The sequence below is a fragment of the Mastigoproctus giganteus genome, chromosome 12, assembly GCF_048544385.1.
Source record: "Mastigoproctus giganteus isolate SK-2022 chromosome 12, ASM4854438v1, whole genome shotgun sequence".
NCBI lineage: Eukaryota > Metazoa > Arthropoda > Arachnida > Uropygi > Thelyphonidae > Mastigoproctus > Mastigoproctus giganteus.
Window position 1 is genome coordinate 164600913 of NC_143586.1, and position 16917 is coordinate 164617829.

The 16917-nt window shown below is 38.5% G+C and overlaps 1 protein-coding gene across 2 annotated transcripts in view; it reads right to left on the bottom strand.

The window, feature by feature from the left end:
• The window catches only part of Ctns (lysosomal cystine transporter cystinosin), a 144726-nt gene that overhangs the window by 108811 nt on the left and 18998 nt on the right, over positions 1 to 16917 (bottom strand). The window contains exon 2 of one of the 2 annotated variants that reach the window (XM_090386958.1): positions 15733 to 15845. The exons of the other annotated variant lie outside the window; for it this stretch is intronic. Coding sequence (XP_090243084.1) covers positions 15733 to 15802 — 70 coding nt within the window. The 5' untranslated portion in view covers positions 15803 to 15845. The remainder of the gene's footprint in view (positions 1 to 15732; positions 15846 to 16917) is intronic. 2 annotated transcript variants of the gene reach the window in all.

Below are 16917 nucleotides of genomic sequence, written 5' to 3' on the forward strand. Positions count from 1 at the left end.
ATCCTAATTGCTATGTCAAATCTTCTCACAATCAAGGCAACAAATATAAAAAAGTCATACTGTTTCAAGATACAACCACACAATATTGTGTGGTTATATCTTGTTGTAGCCCACAACAACCGCATACCTTGCATTGAATCCATAGCTTCTAGTTCGGGAATAATTTATAATAGTGAAAATCCCATCCCTCATTCATTTTGTTTTCTCCCCTCAGATCCTTGTGTACCTCAATCAGGTCTTCTCTAAGATGCCTGGTTACCAACCTCTGCAGTCTACACATTCGAAGTCTTTCCTCATTACGGATGTCCATTTGCCAATCTTACCGGGTGTGCTGCCCATCTTTTTTTGGATCCCCCTTCAAGAAGCTTGTCGCATTTCTTTAGGCACAGTTTTCATACTTGAACACAGCATATTTGTCCAATATTTAACATATATATTTCTTGAAAAAATAAAAACAACAAAGTTTGCCTTACTGCAAATAGCTACATAAATTTCAAAGCATCATCTTCAGCAAGAGCAGCATTCCTTTGTTATTCCACACAGGAATAACAAAGGAATAAATATAACAAAGTTATTCCTTTGTTATGTTTATTGATTAATCAAGTTTTTGCACAACAGAAAGAACAATTCTTTTCTGTTTTAACATGATATACACACAGACTAAAAATAAATAAAAAAAATAAAAAAAAGTTGAAAAGAATGTTAAATCTGAAATGATGAAAGGATTAACTGTACAGCCAAAAAAAACCCCAAAAAAAAAAAAAACAAATAATAATAAATAACTGTAACTGAAGTATTACAGAATTATGACAAGAGTGAGCTGGTGGATAATAAATAACTTAAAGTGTTTCTTTAAGTTAATCAACTTGGACTTTTGTGGGCCATAAAGACCAGTTAATTCACAACCATAATCTTTCCAAGAATAATTTAGAGCCTACTTGAGTATCAAAGATTATCGATTGAAATTATGATAAAACTTATTAATTGATCGGCATTCAAATATGTAATGGTTAAAGGATAGAAATGATTAAAAGAGAATAAGAATTAACAAATGTGCACAACTTTTACTTTTATACATTGAAGGTTAAAATGATATAACTAGCAAATGCAATAGCCAGTTTTAGATCAAGAACATCCCAACTATAACTTCATGCATAGTATTTGCCTCTATTGTCACTACATAGCAAGCTATATCTATATGAAGAAAGACAAGCACCACATTCGGGTAGACCTGTGCTCCATGCAAAGAATGGGTCAGAGATATTATCTAACCAAATTCCAGTAGGGGATGACTGTTAAGGCCATAACAGCAATAACAAGCAAATAAGACATGGCTTCCTTCATCCAATGCATAGATGAATGTATTGGACGGACTTGCGCACATCTCCAAATGTGTCACCAGCCATTGGTTCAAAGTGCAGGCCACCCATACATTGTTGACCAAAGTTATAGAAAGTTCGGCAAGTTGTCTGGTAGAACAGGCATACTTTGTGAAGCAACTGACCATGCATCAGAAACTAGAATGGTCAGGCTATTGTAGCCAATGGCCCACCAGAGTAAATGTGCCTATAATGGGCATAGAATCACTACACAACAGATGACCTGGTCTGATGAATTGCATTTCCAAACATACTATGTGGATGGACAAGATTATGTGTGGTGTACCTCAACATGAGGCTCTTGAAGCACACTGCACAAAGGGAGTTATATAGACAGGGATAAAATAATGGTCTGGCTAAAGGTTTAAATGGAACCTTGAGCCCTAGCACCTATCAATTAACACCTCACTGGAAGCTTGTACAGGTCCATAATTTCTAATCATGTGCACCATTTATGATGACTGTCTTTATAGCACACCACGGCATTCTTTCAATAAGAGCATTGCTTTGCTCTTATTGAAAGAATGATTGAAAGATGCCTTGATGGTCATGTGATAACTGTTTCAATGTGCATTCCAGAAAATTCTCCAATCATCATGGCTACCAATTTATCCTAATTGAACATGTTTGGAATGCAGTGGAATGGTACATTTGACTGAATAACATATCATAAAATACATGGCAGTTGTGAGATGTGGGTTATGAGTTGTAAGATATGGTCAACAAGTACGGCAACTCATCTTGTTCACACGTTTTTAGGATTTAGCTAGGAAAATCTAGTATCAAGATACTGCATATTTGAAATTTCAATGAGAATGGTGACATCAGGAAGTTGGAAATGGTTATTTTGAAAAGTTTGTTTTAACATCCAGAAATCCATGTATAGTGTCAGATAACCTAATTGTTAATTTTTTTTTGCTTAAAAAATATGTTTAAATTTTTTGTATGAACAAAATAATTGTAGGCACTACAAAATTCATATTCTTATATTACTGACCAAAAATATCAACTTCAGTAAAAAAGAAGATTCAGGCATATATCACTAATGGATGAAATAATAGCAGCCAATGGCAGTTTTTAAAAAAGGTTTTAACAGACACTAAAATCATAATTAATATTTTGTTGGATATCCAAGACAATGTATAACAGTTTTAAAATTTCTAGGTATGACACACAAATTTTTTAACATTTCTTGCAATATTTCATGATACCATATCCTAATTACTAATTATGTTGACATTATTTAAAACAGATTTTGCTTTCTACGAGGGATTTTAATTAAGCGTTTTTTTTTAACTCCATCCACAGAGTTTGTATGGGGTTCAGAATCCATTGAATCGCTTAGGCCAAGATAATGTTTTAACACAGGGCTTCACAAACACAATTGCCATTCTTACCCTGACAACTAAGAAATTCAGTGAGTAACTATAATTTTACAGGTTAGTCTGTGAGGTTGTGTTCAATTCTTTATTTTTCAATCATTGTGGTCGATATTTTAAAAGAACTGGCATGACTTTTGAAAAAGGTACAATACAATGAACTCTTAATACAGATGCTAAACAAATATGTTTAGCATCTGTATTAATTTCTCCCCCCCCCCCCCCCGCGACTATTTTAGGACAGTGGCTACTAGATACTGAATAAATCTGGTCATCAGACCTATTTAACATTTTTGGGTGACAAAAGGGGGGGGGGGGGAGAAGTTCTTAACACTCTTGTTGAACAACTAATTGGAGAAAGAATGCCTGTTCTTCTCAAAGCATTTTTGCTGTTTCTTAGTGAACAATTGCTTTTTAATCTGATGATAATTTCAGACCCATTTCCTTCTCCTTATTCTATCCACTGTTTGGCAAGAACTTCAAAACAAGAAAACCTGCACTGAGTACAGATATAGCATTGGTTTTTATTTTCTCTTGAAGTTGACATGCATTTTCTTCCACCACTAGCCTTTGCACATTCCATTTTATTTAACTGCCACCCAACTGTTGATTTGGATATACAAGGGAGAATTCAAAAAGAGAGATATTCACCCAGAAGTAGTTGTGATAGAACGATGAAATTTATTTTTGTGTGATACCTTGGAATCTCCATAGCAACCATACAAATTTTGGTTTTGATCTGACAATTCATTTTGTTTCTTTCTAGCAATGAATGAAGTGAAGAGTCACAATGGATAAAGTGGAACACAGTCAGTGATTCGATTCCTCTATCTGCAAGCAAAAACAATCCAGTGTGAAAAAACAAATCTGATAGGACGAACTGTGGCAGAAAATCCAAGTTGACTGAAAGACACCATTGGATACCGAAGAGATCGTATACCAAAAATATAAAACTACTGCCTCAAAAATTACTGCAGAACTTAACGTGAGTCTCAGCAATCCAGTTTCTAGCAAAACAATTGGTTGAAAATTTCATAAAGCCAAAATTTATGATAGAGCCAATATTGTAAAGCAACTCATTACTGATGTTAATGCTAGAAATAGGATGTAATGGTGTAAGGAGCACAAAAACGAGACACTTGAAGATTGGAAACATCACATTTTCAGATGGATCATCATTTAATCTATCACAAGTGCTTGTGATTTCTTTCCCAACTTTCCAATTCACACCTAGCCTTCTGGTTTCTTCTAAGTTGGTTACAGCCAAGTGGTAAGCAATCCACATGATACCACAAAATATAATAATATTCTTCTTGTTTCTATCTTGTGAACTCCTATAACTTTATTGGCTATGCCAGAGCATGAACAGAAAATTTAATTTATAATTAAGGAAAATAATATTCATTCATCAGTTTCTGGGAAGTGGGAGAGAGGTACAGTGAACTGTACTGTGCTAAAATTACAGTAAACAAAATAACAGTCTGTAACTAATGTTAAGAATTCCATTTAGCACAAGTACAGCATAACAATATAGGATTTATGATTTACCATGATTTAAAAATAAAATCAATAATAGAGAAAAATGCATGGCAAAACTCACGCATTTTCAATTTAGGCAAATTGACTAAAATTCTAATACCTAAGAAACTAAGCCATCATAATGTCAATCAACCTGTATAATTTTAAAAATTGATATTTTTTATCTATTAAAAATTTAACACTTCACAGATTTTTATGTACGCTTTCGTGATATTACACATTACTGCAAGATATAATTGGATGTTACTCTTACAAATGTTATATCAAAATTAAAAAAATAATAAAACACCACATACACTAGGTAAAAAAAATAACTTTGGATTATCCATGTTTTTCAGTTATCTGTGCTTCCTCTCCCCACCACTCCAATACATTCCAAATAATCAGAAGTAGCATTAGCATTAGTAGAGGCACATGATGCAAGAAAGCAAGCTTATGCAGCATCAGCCAAAAAAAAAAAAAAACTTCCACTTCACCCCTCTGTTCGTTCAAAATACCTGTACAGCTGAGCCTTAAATTTATTTAGGCTATCAACTTCCACAACAAGGGATGGAAGTCACTTCCACCAACCAACTAGCCGCTGGCTAAAGGCAAATTTCCGCACATCTATCCTACATCTGTCTTTCCTAAATTTGAATTTATGCCCTCTCAGGTGATTATTCTGAGCAAGAGGAAGAATCCCATCAGTACTGAGCATGCTCAAACCATTCAAGGCTTTATACACCTCTATCAGATCACCTCGCCGGTGCCTAGTCTCCAGACACTGTAATTTGCAAAACTTAAGCCTTTCTTCATAAGAGCAACCCTTTGTTCCATTCACTAATCTTGTTGCCCTTCTCTGTACTCGTTCCAGCAGCTAGCTCTACATCCTTCTTGAAATGAGGCCTCCAGACCTGTATACAGTACTCAAGGTGTGGCCTGACCACTGCCTTATACAAGGGAATAATCACCTCCTTATCCCTGCTAGAAAAATTCCTGTATATCATTGACAAGACACCATGAGCTACTCTTGCAGCTCGTCTGCACTGCTCAGAGAACTTCATATCTGCCTGCACAATTACCTCCAAGTCCTTTTCATTCTCTACCACTGTCAGTGTAGTACCACAGAGTTGGTACGTTGCTCTGGGGTTGCTGTTTCCCATATGTAGTACTTTATATTTGTCAATGTTAAACTTCATTTGCCACTTCTCAGCCCATCTGCTCAACCTTTCCAGATCCTGTTGTGGCAGCATAGCATCAGTAGTGTCCTTAACAACACTGCCAACCTTTGTATCGTCTGCAAACTTGGACATTAAGCTTGATATACCATCATCAATATCATTTATAAATACAGAAAACAACAATGGACCCAACACTGAACCCTGAGCAACTCCACTAATAACATTAGTCCACGATGAGCAGTGTCCATTGATTACCACTCTTTGTCTTCTTCACCTCAACCACCCCTTTATCCATAGCAGCAGTTTGCCTCCAAAGCTACACTGCTCCAATTTGTGTAGCAGTCTTCCATGTGCAACAGTATCAAAAGCCTTTCTAAGATCCAAGTATATAATATCAAAGTTATTCCCTGCATCCAGTTCTTTTGTGACTGCATCATAGTATCCAATCAAATTGGTTAGGCAAGACTTCCCCTTAACAAAACCATGCTGTGTCCGAGCTATAACTGAAGTCTTGTCTAGATGATCCTGCAGTGTTTCTTTAACCAGTGCCTCCATTAATTTTCCTGGAACAGCAGTTAAACTCACAGATCTATAATTACTTGTGTCAGCCTTTGATCCTCCTTTGTGAATTGGGGTCACATTTGCACATCTCCAGTCTATGGGTACTTCCCATAAGGGTTTGCTTACTTCCTTTGCTGCCTCCTTTAATACAACTGTATTGATCCCATCCACCCCAGGTGACTTTCTTGTGTTTATCTTCAACAATTTCGCCTCCAATTTACTCTCAATTATTACAAGATTATCTTGCTTACTGCCAGAGTTGAATACATCTCTGGCATTCCCCTCGCTGAATAACTCCTCACGTGTGAATGGCAATGCAAAATATTCATTTAGTTTGTTAGCTACCTGAGCAGGATCATCCAACAGTTGAACCATCGATATCAAGTGGACCAATCTGATTCATCCCCTTCCTTCTGGAGTTTACATAAGTAAAGAACTCTTTGCTGTTTTTCTTTGCATCCCTTGCCAAAGATTTCTCATAATCTGCCTTCGCCTGCCTAACCTCCTTTGTAGCTTGGTTACAGATCAACTTATATCTATCATAGGCTTCTGTGTCACATGTTAATTTATATGTATCCCATGCATTTTTCTTCTCTGCCATATGTCTCATTAGTTCATCTGACATCCATTTAGGCCTAAACCTTGAACAATATTTCTTAGTTGGTACGTAAAGCCTAATAGCTTCCAAGATAAGTTCTTTGAATGCGTCCCATTTTGAATTTTCTGTTGGTAACATCATCAGTAGGTCCCACTGTATAGAATTTAAATACTGCCTCAGACCATCATAGTCACATTTACTAAAGCAATAATCCTTACCTTTACCCCTGATGGTAGTTACCTCTTTGAGTAATCCCACTTCTGCACATTGTGATCACTGCCACCTAGTGGTTCCTTTATCTGCAGATTCTTAATGCATGAAGAATCACTAGTGATAATCAAATCAAGAGTATTACTCCCTCTAGTTGCCTCCCGAACATGCTGATGTAAAAAACAATCATCCAATAAATCCACAAAAGCCTTGCTAGTGTGTGAGTGACCAACCCACAAATTCCAGTCAATATCTGGGAAATTAAAATCCCCCATTATAAGACTCTCTGATTTACTGGCCCACTCTATTTCCCTGTACAGTTTCTTATTATACTCATCAGAGTCATTAGGCCTATAGCATTAGGCCTTTGTGCTCCTACTCTCAATTTTGATCTCCCAATGCATATGTCACACCAAACTAACTCGACACTGCACTGTCCAGCATTGTCGACTGGCTTCACTTCCTTGGATTTTATGTGTTTCTTAACTAATAGCATAACCCCTCCTCCTTTCCTATCCTGTCTATCCTTTCTGTAGACGTCGTGCTCCCTAAATTCCAGTTCTGCATTCCTTATATCTGTGTGACACCACGTCTCTGATATCCCAACAATATCTGCTTTTGATGCTTTGAGCAATACCTGAAATTCATCAAATTTATTTACCAAACTCTTAGCATTGGTGTACATGCAAGTATACATGCACCTGTTCCTATTCTTAGCTACCCTAACACAACCCATGTGTTTACTTGTGCCACAATGACTCCCAGCAGTCTCTGAAATATCCTGCATCTTGTTTTCCAGGCTTCTGCTCATTCCAATAGAAGTAGTGCAAGAATCACTTTCACCTCTGCCAGTGGCTACTGTCAATCTATTGGTCTTTGTCTCCCCCCAAGCTAGCAGTTTTCCAACCCACCTAACACTGCCTCGATAGCATCAGCAAATATTCTTGCACCCTTTCCATTTAAGTGTATCCCATCCCTGTAGAAGCAGTCTCTCCTGTTAACAAGTACAGAGCAGGCTGAAAAAAATTCTATCCCTTGAGCCTTGCACAATCTTTCCAGGGCCGAATTGATCCACAAGGCTCTCATCTCATCACATACTCCCTCCTATCGTGACTGGGCAGAATGGCAGACACTTTCAAATTCAACCCTAATTCACAGCTTTTTTTCAACAGTGACCTGTACTTGTTAAGTAATTCTGCCGGTCTCCTACTCTTAATATCATTAGTGCCAATGTGTACAACTATATCACCTTTTGTGCCCTTAAAAGATGATATCCGCTCTACGTCTTCAACCTTTGGGCCTGGCAGACTTACCCTGGTCCTGTTCCACCTATCCTTTTTACAAAGCGTATAGTATTTGCATTTCTGATTTTTAAAATAGAATTGAAAATACTCAGCACACAAAGATTAGTGAGAAAACAACAGAATAGGCTCTTTTTTTTTTTCTAATCTCATATATTTTCTATTACTTGGTCCTTGAGGTTGTCACAGACATTCTCTCGGAACATCCTTTGTAAAAAGGATAGGTGGAATAGGACCAGGGTATGTCTGCCAGGGGCAAAGGTTGATGACGTTGTAGAGCGGATATCATCTTTTAAGGGCACAAAAGGTGATATAGTTGTACACGTTGGCACTAATGATATTAAGAGTAGGAGACCGGCGGAATTACTTAGCAAGTACAGGTCACTGTTGAAAAAAAGCCGTGAATTAGGGTTGAACTTGAAAGTGTCTGCAATTCTGCCCAGACACGATAGGAGGGAGTATATGATGAGAGCCTTGTCGATCAATTCGGCCCTGGAGGGATTGTGCAAGGCTCAAGGGGTAGAATTTTTTTCAGCCTGGACTGTACTTGTTAACAGGAGAGATTGCTTCTACAGGGATGGGATACACTTAAATAGAAAGGGTGCAAGAATTTTTGCTGATGCTGTCGAGGCAGTGTTAGGTGGGTCGGAAAACTGCTAGTTGGGGGGGATACAAGGACTAATAGATTAACAGTAGCCAGTGGCAGAGGTGGAAGTGATTCTTGCACTGCTTCTATTGAAATGAGCAGAAGTCTGAAAAACAGGATGCAGGATATTTCAGAGACTGCTGGTAGTCATTGCGGTACAAGTAAACACATGGGTTGTGTTAGGGTAGCTAAGAATAGAAACAGGTGCATGTATACCTGCGTGTACACCAATGCTAGGAGTTTGGTAAATAAATTTGATGAATTTGAGGTATTGCTCAAAACATCAAAGGCAGATATTGTTGGGATATCAGAGACGTGGTGTCACACAGATATAAGTAATGCGGAACTGGAATTTGGGGAATACAATGTGTATAGAAAGGATAGACAGGACAGGAGGGGAGGAGGGGTCATGCTATTAATTAAGAAACACATAAAGTCCAAGGAAGTGAAGCCAGTCGACATCGATGGACAGGGCAGCGTCGAGTCAGTTTGGTGTGACATAAGCATAGGGAAATCAAAATTGAGAGTAGGAGTGTGCTATAGGCCTAATGACTCTGATGAGTATAATAAGATATTGTACAGGGAAATAGAGTGGGCCAGTAAATCAGAGAGTCTTATAATGGGGGACTTTAATTTCCCAGATATTGACTGGAAATTGTGGGTTGGTCACTCGCACACTAGCAAGGCTTTTGTGGATTTATTGGATGATTGTTTTCTACATCAGCATGTTCGTGAGGCAACAAGAGGGAGCAATACTCTTGATCTGATTATCAGTAGTGATTCTTCATGCATTAAGAACCTGCAGATAAATGAACCACTAGGTGGCAGTGATCACAGTGTGTTGAAGTGGGATTTACTCAAGGAGGTAACTACCATCAGAGGTAAAGGGAAGGGTTTTTGTTTTCGTAAAGGCGACTATGATGGTCTGAGACAGTATTTAAATTCTATACAGTGGGACCAACTGATGATGTTACCAACAGCAAACTCAAAATGGGAAGCATTCAAGGAACTAATCTTGGAGGCTACCAGGCTTTACATACCAACTAAGAAATATTGTTCAAGGTTTAGGCCTAAATGGTTGTCAGATGAACTAATGAGACATGTGGCAGAGAAGAAAAATGCATGGGATACATACAAATTAATGGGTGACATGGAAGCCTATGATAGATATAAGTTGGTCTGTAACCAAGTCACAAAGGAGATTAGGCAGGCAAAGGCAGACTATGAAAAATCCTTGGCAAAGGATGCAAAGAAAAACAGAAAAGAGTTCTTTACATACTTGAACTCGAAAAGGAAAGGGATGAATCAGATTGGTCCACTGGATATTGATGGTTCAACAGTTGAGGATCCTGCTCAGGTGGCTAACAATCTAAACGAGTATTTTGCATCTACATTCACGCATGAGGAGTTATTCAGGAAGGAGAATGATGTAGGTAAAGTAAACATTGGCAGTGAGCTGGATGATTTTGTAATAACTGAGAGGAAAGTGGAGGAGAGATTGTTGAGGATAAACATAAAAAAGGCACCTGGGGTGGATGGGATCTATCCAGTTATATTAAAGGAGGCAGCAAAGGAAGTAAGCAAACCCTTAGCCATAATTATGAGAGCTTCCTTGGACTCAGGGGAGGTACCTATGGACTGGAGATGTGCAAATGTGACCCCAATTCACAAAGGAGGTTCAAAGGCTGACACAAGTAATTATAGACCTGTTAGTTTAACTTCTGTTCCAGGTAAATTAATGGAGGCACTGGTTAAAGAAGCACTGCAGGATCATTTAGACAAGAATTCAGTTATAGCTCAGACGCAGCATGGTTTTGTTAAGGGCAGGTCTTGCCTGACCAATTTGATTGGATACTATGATGTAGTCACAAAAGAACTGGATGCAGGGAATAACTTTGATATTATATATTTGGATCTTAGAAAGGCTTTTGATACTGTTGCACATGGAAGACTGCTGCACAAATTGGAGCAGTGTGGCATTGGAGGCAAATTGCTGCTATGGATAAGGGGATGGTTGAGTGGCAGAAGACAGAGAGTGGTAATCAATGGACACTGCTCAACGTGGACTAATGTTATTAGTGGAGTTCCTCAAGGTTCAGTGTTGGGTCCGTTGTTGTTTTCGGTGTTTATGAATGATATTGATGATGGGATATCAAGTTTAATGTCCAAGTTTGCAGATGATACAAAGGTTGGCAGGGTCGTTAAGGACAATACTGACGCTATGCTGCTGCAACAGGATCTGGACAGGTTGAACAGATGGGCTGAGAGGTGGCAAATGAGGTTTAACATCGACAAATGTAAAGTGCTGCATATGGGAAACAGTAACCCCAGATCAACGTATCAACTCTGCGGTACTACACTGACAGTGGTGGAGAATGAAAAGGACCTGGGGGTAATTGTGCAGGCAGATATGAAGTTCTCTGAGCAGTGCAGACGAGCTGCAAGAGTAGCTCATGGTGTCTTGTCAATGATAAAGAGGAATTTTTCTAGCAGGGATAAGGAGGTGATTATTCCCTTGTATAAGGCAATGGTAAGGCCACATCTTGAGTACTGTATACAGGTCTGGAGGCCTCATTTCAAGAAGGATGTAGAACTGCTGGAACGGGTACAGAGAAGGGCAACAAGATTAGTAAATGGAACAAAGGGTTGCTCTTACGAAGAAAGGCTTAAGTTTTGCAAATTACAGAGTCTGGAGACTAGGCACCGGCGAGGTGATCTGATAGAGGTGTATAAGGCTTTGAATGGTTTGAGCATGCTCAATGCCAATGGGATTCTTCATCTTTCTCAGAATAATCACCTCAGAGGGCATAAATTCAAATTGAGGAAGGACGGATGTCGGATAGATGTGCGGAAATTTGCCTTTGGCCAGCGGGTGGTTGGTTGGTGGAACCGACTTCCATCACTGGTTGTTGAAGTTGATAGCCTAAACAAATTTAAAGCTCAACTGGACAGGTATTTCAAACGAACGGAGGGGTGAAATGGGAGTGGGTTTTTTTTTTTTTTTTATTTTTTGTTTTTTTTTTTGGCTGATGCTGAATAAGCTTGCTTTCTTGCATCATATGCCTCTGCTAATGCTAATGCTAATATGCCAGACAAGCTGTTCTTGCTACCTGGGAGTCTAAAACGCTGATAGAACTGATATTCGGGTGACACTCAGTCAAAGTGGACCCAATTTCGGCGAAGTCCGGACGGTCTATGACAGCCAAATCTTCTGCTGGCACCTTCACGATGGTGGGACTGTTAGTAATCCTGGGTATAACCTTCATGCACGAGTACATGGTGGGTGACCACCCTGGTGTGAACCAACGTAAGCAGGGGTCGAGGTGTGGCGCCCACACCACATGGAGGAACGCCACCCCTCTATGTTACCAGGCAGTACTAGGTGGTAGATGACTCTCATCAACCGGTGAAATACCACCACTTTGCTTATTGGAGGCTTGAAGTGGTGGAACCCATGTTTAGTCTCTAGAGTTAAGTTCCGGCCAACCCCTTCCCTATCTCTTCCATCATGCAGTATGATTGATGATTTTTGAGGTTATGATGAATGTCGTGGCGAGATCCAATATTCCTTACATTTCGAGGGTACAGCTCTAAAACGGTGTTCGCAGGCCGGCTGCTAGTTAGTACACCGGACTGAACCTATTGGTAACTCTCTAGGAAGCTTCCGGATCAGCTAGTGTATAATCTTGCTACCTCTACTCTGCCAGATAGTGACTGGAGGGAGTCCGAGTAGTGTGTATGCGGGGAGCATTGTAGAGGCCACGTTATGTCAAGGATCTGGGTATATTCTTACCACATGTACGCCATATCCAAAAATTTCATTACTTCATACAGCATGTCCCACCCACTTTTTCTTACTATTGAATACACCATGAACTGTCAAAATAATAGCGCAAGCTTATCTGCGAAAAGATCTAAACCTCCCAAGGACTTCCTAATTCATTTCACAAATATACGTGGTCTCAATTCTAATCTCAACGATGTCCATTTCCACTTGCAGTCTTCCAAACCCCATGTACTTTTTCTGACTGAATCTCAGTTATCAGTTGATTCAACTACTGCTCATCTCAGATGTCCAAATTATTTGCTGTATGATTCCTTTCGCCTCAAAGGTGGTACTTGTGCATATGTCCGTTCTGATATTCCCTGTCGGAGACTTGGCAATTTGGAATCTCCTCTCTTTGATCTTCTCTGGCCTAAAATCTCTCTACCTCATTGTGTAAAATTCATCTGTTGTCTCTACCGTTCTCCCAACTCCACTAATCACTTGGAGCTCTTTGACTTCCTCTCTTTGCAACTTGACTTTCTCCAGTCCAACTTTCCTAACAGTGAGGTAATTTTCCTTGATGATTTTAACGTTCACAACTCCAGCTGGCTTCCGTTTTCTAGTCACACCGACCCAGCAGGTCGAGATGCTGAGGCTTTTGCAATTACTAATGACCTAGCACAGATTGTTCATTTACCTACAAGAATACCGGACAATCCTAATCATACAGCCAATACGCTTGATCTTTTTCTCACAAACAACCCTTCTAAGTACAAGGTTGAAGTGAGAGGTCCTTTAGGCATTCAGATCACAACTTGGTGATTGCCTCTTCTCCAATGGAACCTTTATCTCATGGCTATTCCCAACCTCGTATTGTTTGGCATTACAAGAATGCAAAATGGGATGACCTGCGCGACTTCATTTCTTCTTTTCTTTGGTCTGATTACTGTTTCAAAACTTCTGATGTCAACGTTTGCTCAGATCGTGTCAGTGAAATTATTCTTGCAGGAATGGAATCCTTTATCCCACACTCCACTTTAAAATCTCGTCCTTTATCTAAACCTTGGTTTTCCAATAAATGTGCTAAGGCTGTCCAAGAGAAGAACGTTGCATATCGTAATTGGCTTGTTTCTAATTCTTCAGTTTCATTTTCTGCCTACACCAAAGCTCGCAACAATTGTAAAGCAGTTATTAATCAGTCAAAACTAGATTTTGAACAGGCTAAGAGTAGAAAACTTGCTTCTTGCCCTAATGGTAGCCGAGCATTCTGGTCTCCTGCCAAAGCTATTGGCCGCAACTTTTGCCCATCTCTGCTCCCACCTCTGTCAAAACCAGATGGTTCTGTTGTCACTTCAGCCAAGGATAAAGCTGACCTGCTAGCATCCCATTTTTCTTTGAGCTCATGTATTAATGATCTTGGTAAAACACCTCCCACCATTCCTAACACGCTCCATTCAATGCCTCCTGTGGTCTTCCGTCAAAAGGATATCAGAAGGATTTTGATGAATCTTGATGCTAAGAAAGCTCCAGGTCCTGATGGTATTTCTCCACTTGTTCTCAAAACCTGTACTCCTGAACTTACTCCTATTCTTTGCTGCCTTTTTTCACTTTCTTATTCCAAAGGTGTTTTTCCATCTGCTTGGAAATTTGCTCATATCCAGCCAGTTCCTAAAAAGGGTGACAAATCGCTCCCATCCAATTATCGTCCCATTGCAATTACTTCTACTCTTTCTAAAGTAATGGAGAAATCAATTAACCGTCAACTCTTAAACTACTTAGAAACCCTCCGTCTGATCAACGATCGCCAGTATGGATTCCGTCAGTGTCGATCCACTGGTGATATTCTGGCTTATGTTACCCATTTATGGACTAATTCAATGGAAAGGTTCGGTGAAACACAAGTAGTTGCTCTTGACATCTCAAAGGCTTTTGATTGTGTTTGGCATAAAGGTCTTCTAAACAAGCTTCCCATCTTATGGTTTGCCAACTGTTTTTAGTAATTGGTTATCCAGTTTTCTCTCTGATCGCTCACTGAGGGTGATGGTAGATGGCTCTCTGTCTTCTAACTTCTCCACTAATGCCGGTGTCCCCCAAGGTTCAGTTCTTTCCCCCACTCTTTTCCTCTTGTATATCAATGACCTTCTTCCATTGTCTGGAAATCCTATCCATAGTTTTGCCGATGATAGCACATTGCATTCAACTTTCCATTTTGAGAAACCTTGTCCAGCTCAATCAGCTTCAAGTTCTCGAAAATTTGCTGCCAATTCCTTAAATGCCAATCTTCAGGTAATTCTCCAGTGGGGCAAAGACAACTTAGTTGATTTCAACCCTTCTAAAACTCAATCTTGTCTTATATCTCGCAAAAAGGATTCTTCTGCTCCTATGCTTATCTTTAGTGACACTCTGATTTCTAGGCAAAATGATATATCTCTTTTGGGGATTACCCTGACTTCTAATCTCTCTTGGCACAAGCACATTACAAATATTGCTTCCTCTGCATCTAAAAAACTTGGTTTTCTCTTTCGCTCTCGGTGTTACTTTTCTCCCAAACAGCTGCTCACTCTGTATAAATCGCAAATCCGCCCTGCCATGGAATATTGTTCCCACATCTGGGGTGGTGCCCCCAAAACCTCTCTCAGGCTTCTTGATTCCATTCAGAAGAGGGCAGTTAGGTTAATTAATGATTCATCTCTAACAGAGTCTCTCCACTCGCTGTCTCATAGACGCACTGTTTCTGCTGCATGCCTCTTCTACAGATACTTCCATGGGCACTGTTCTTCTGAATTGGCTTCTATAATTCCCGCTCTCTCTTTCAAAACAGTCCGAACACGTGCCGCCACCAGCCAACATCCATTTACTGTCCAACTTCAAACCCACAGAACCAACTTTTCATCTTCCTCATTTATTCATTCAACTGCCGTTTTCTGGAACAACCTTCCTTCATACGTATTTCCTGAAAATTACAATCTACAGAAGTTCAAGTCCAATATCAACAAATATCTTCTTTCGTCTTCTCAACCTCCAACCCAAGCACGGTACTAAGTACTATAGGTTATAATACCTCTCGTGTTTGGGGTTCTCATAAAAAAAAAAAAAAAAACAGTTTTGTAATATAAAAATTAGTGTTATATATATATATATATAAATTTATTTTATTTATTTGATTTTAACTTATTTATTTATATAAACTAACCTGATATTAAATGGAACCAGGTTCCAAAAAGAATACTGGAAAAAATATGTATTCCCCAGACACTGCACATTTTTAATTTTATGAAGTAAAAGAAATTGAACAAATATGTTATCCTAGGGAGAAAAAAAATAAATAAAAAAAAACCATTATTTGACAAGTAATAACATAAATATTATGTTAATTTCAGGCATATTTGATTTTTTTAAATTAATAATATTTTATAGTTACTTTGGCATTATGTTCTTTGCATTATGCAAATCAGTTTGGTAAAACTTTAAAGACGTTTAAAAAAAACCAGAATAAGTTCCTGGTTTTGGTGGTATGCAACATTATAAGCATTTACAGAAACTCAATAAATTTAATCAATGGCTATTAATTTCATAGCCTTCCTCACATTTTGTCTTTGACCCTTATAAAATTTTAAAATCTAAATCTTCCTTGGTTGAATTAGTCCCCTATTGCCTGCACACTCAATTTTTAACCTTTTTCCTCTCAGTGCAGTATGCTGATGTTCATTCTCTTACAAAAATAAAACAAAACAAAACTGCAAAATAACAATTTACATTTGGAACCCCTTCATCACAGGAATTAATAGAAAATAAAGTATGTAATCTCTTCACCAATTACTAATTAATTAATATACATAAAAAGTAATCTTCACTATGTAATCTAACTTTTTTTTACAATACACTTATTTAAATACTTGATAAGTTCACAATCAATACATGACTACACTGTAATTTAGATATTTTAATTAATAACCATACATCAGAATAATCTATACATTATGGTTCCTTTCCTTTGTTTGTTAATAAATTATTAAAACCTGATAAAAATTTAAATACAGATCCTCTAATGTTCACATCTTGTCGGTAAGAGACTACAAAGTAGTTGGAGTACTCTGAAAGCAGGGAGCATTATCGAGGTCACATTATATCAAAGAGCTGGGCATATTTTTGATGTGTGTACACATCAAGAATATGCCCATCATATGCTACCTCCATTATTCTCTAACTCCCCTAATCACTCAAAACTCTTTGACTTCCTTTCCTTGAAACTACTTTCTCGTGTCTAACTTTCCTAAGAGTGATATAATTTTCCTTAATGATTTTAACCTTCATAACTCTAGAAGTAGTAGAGGCATATGATGCAATAAAGCAAGCTTGTGTAGAATCAGCCAAAAAA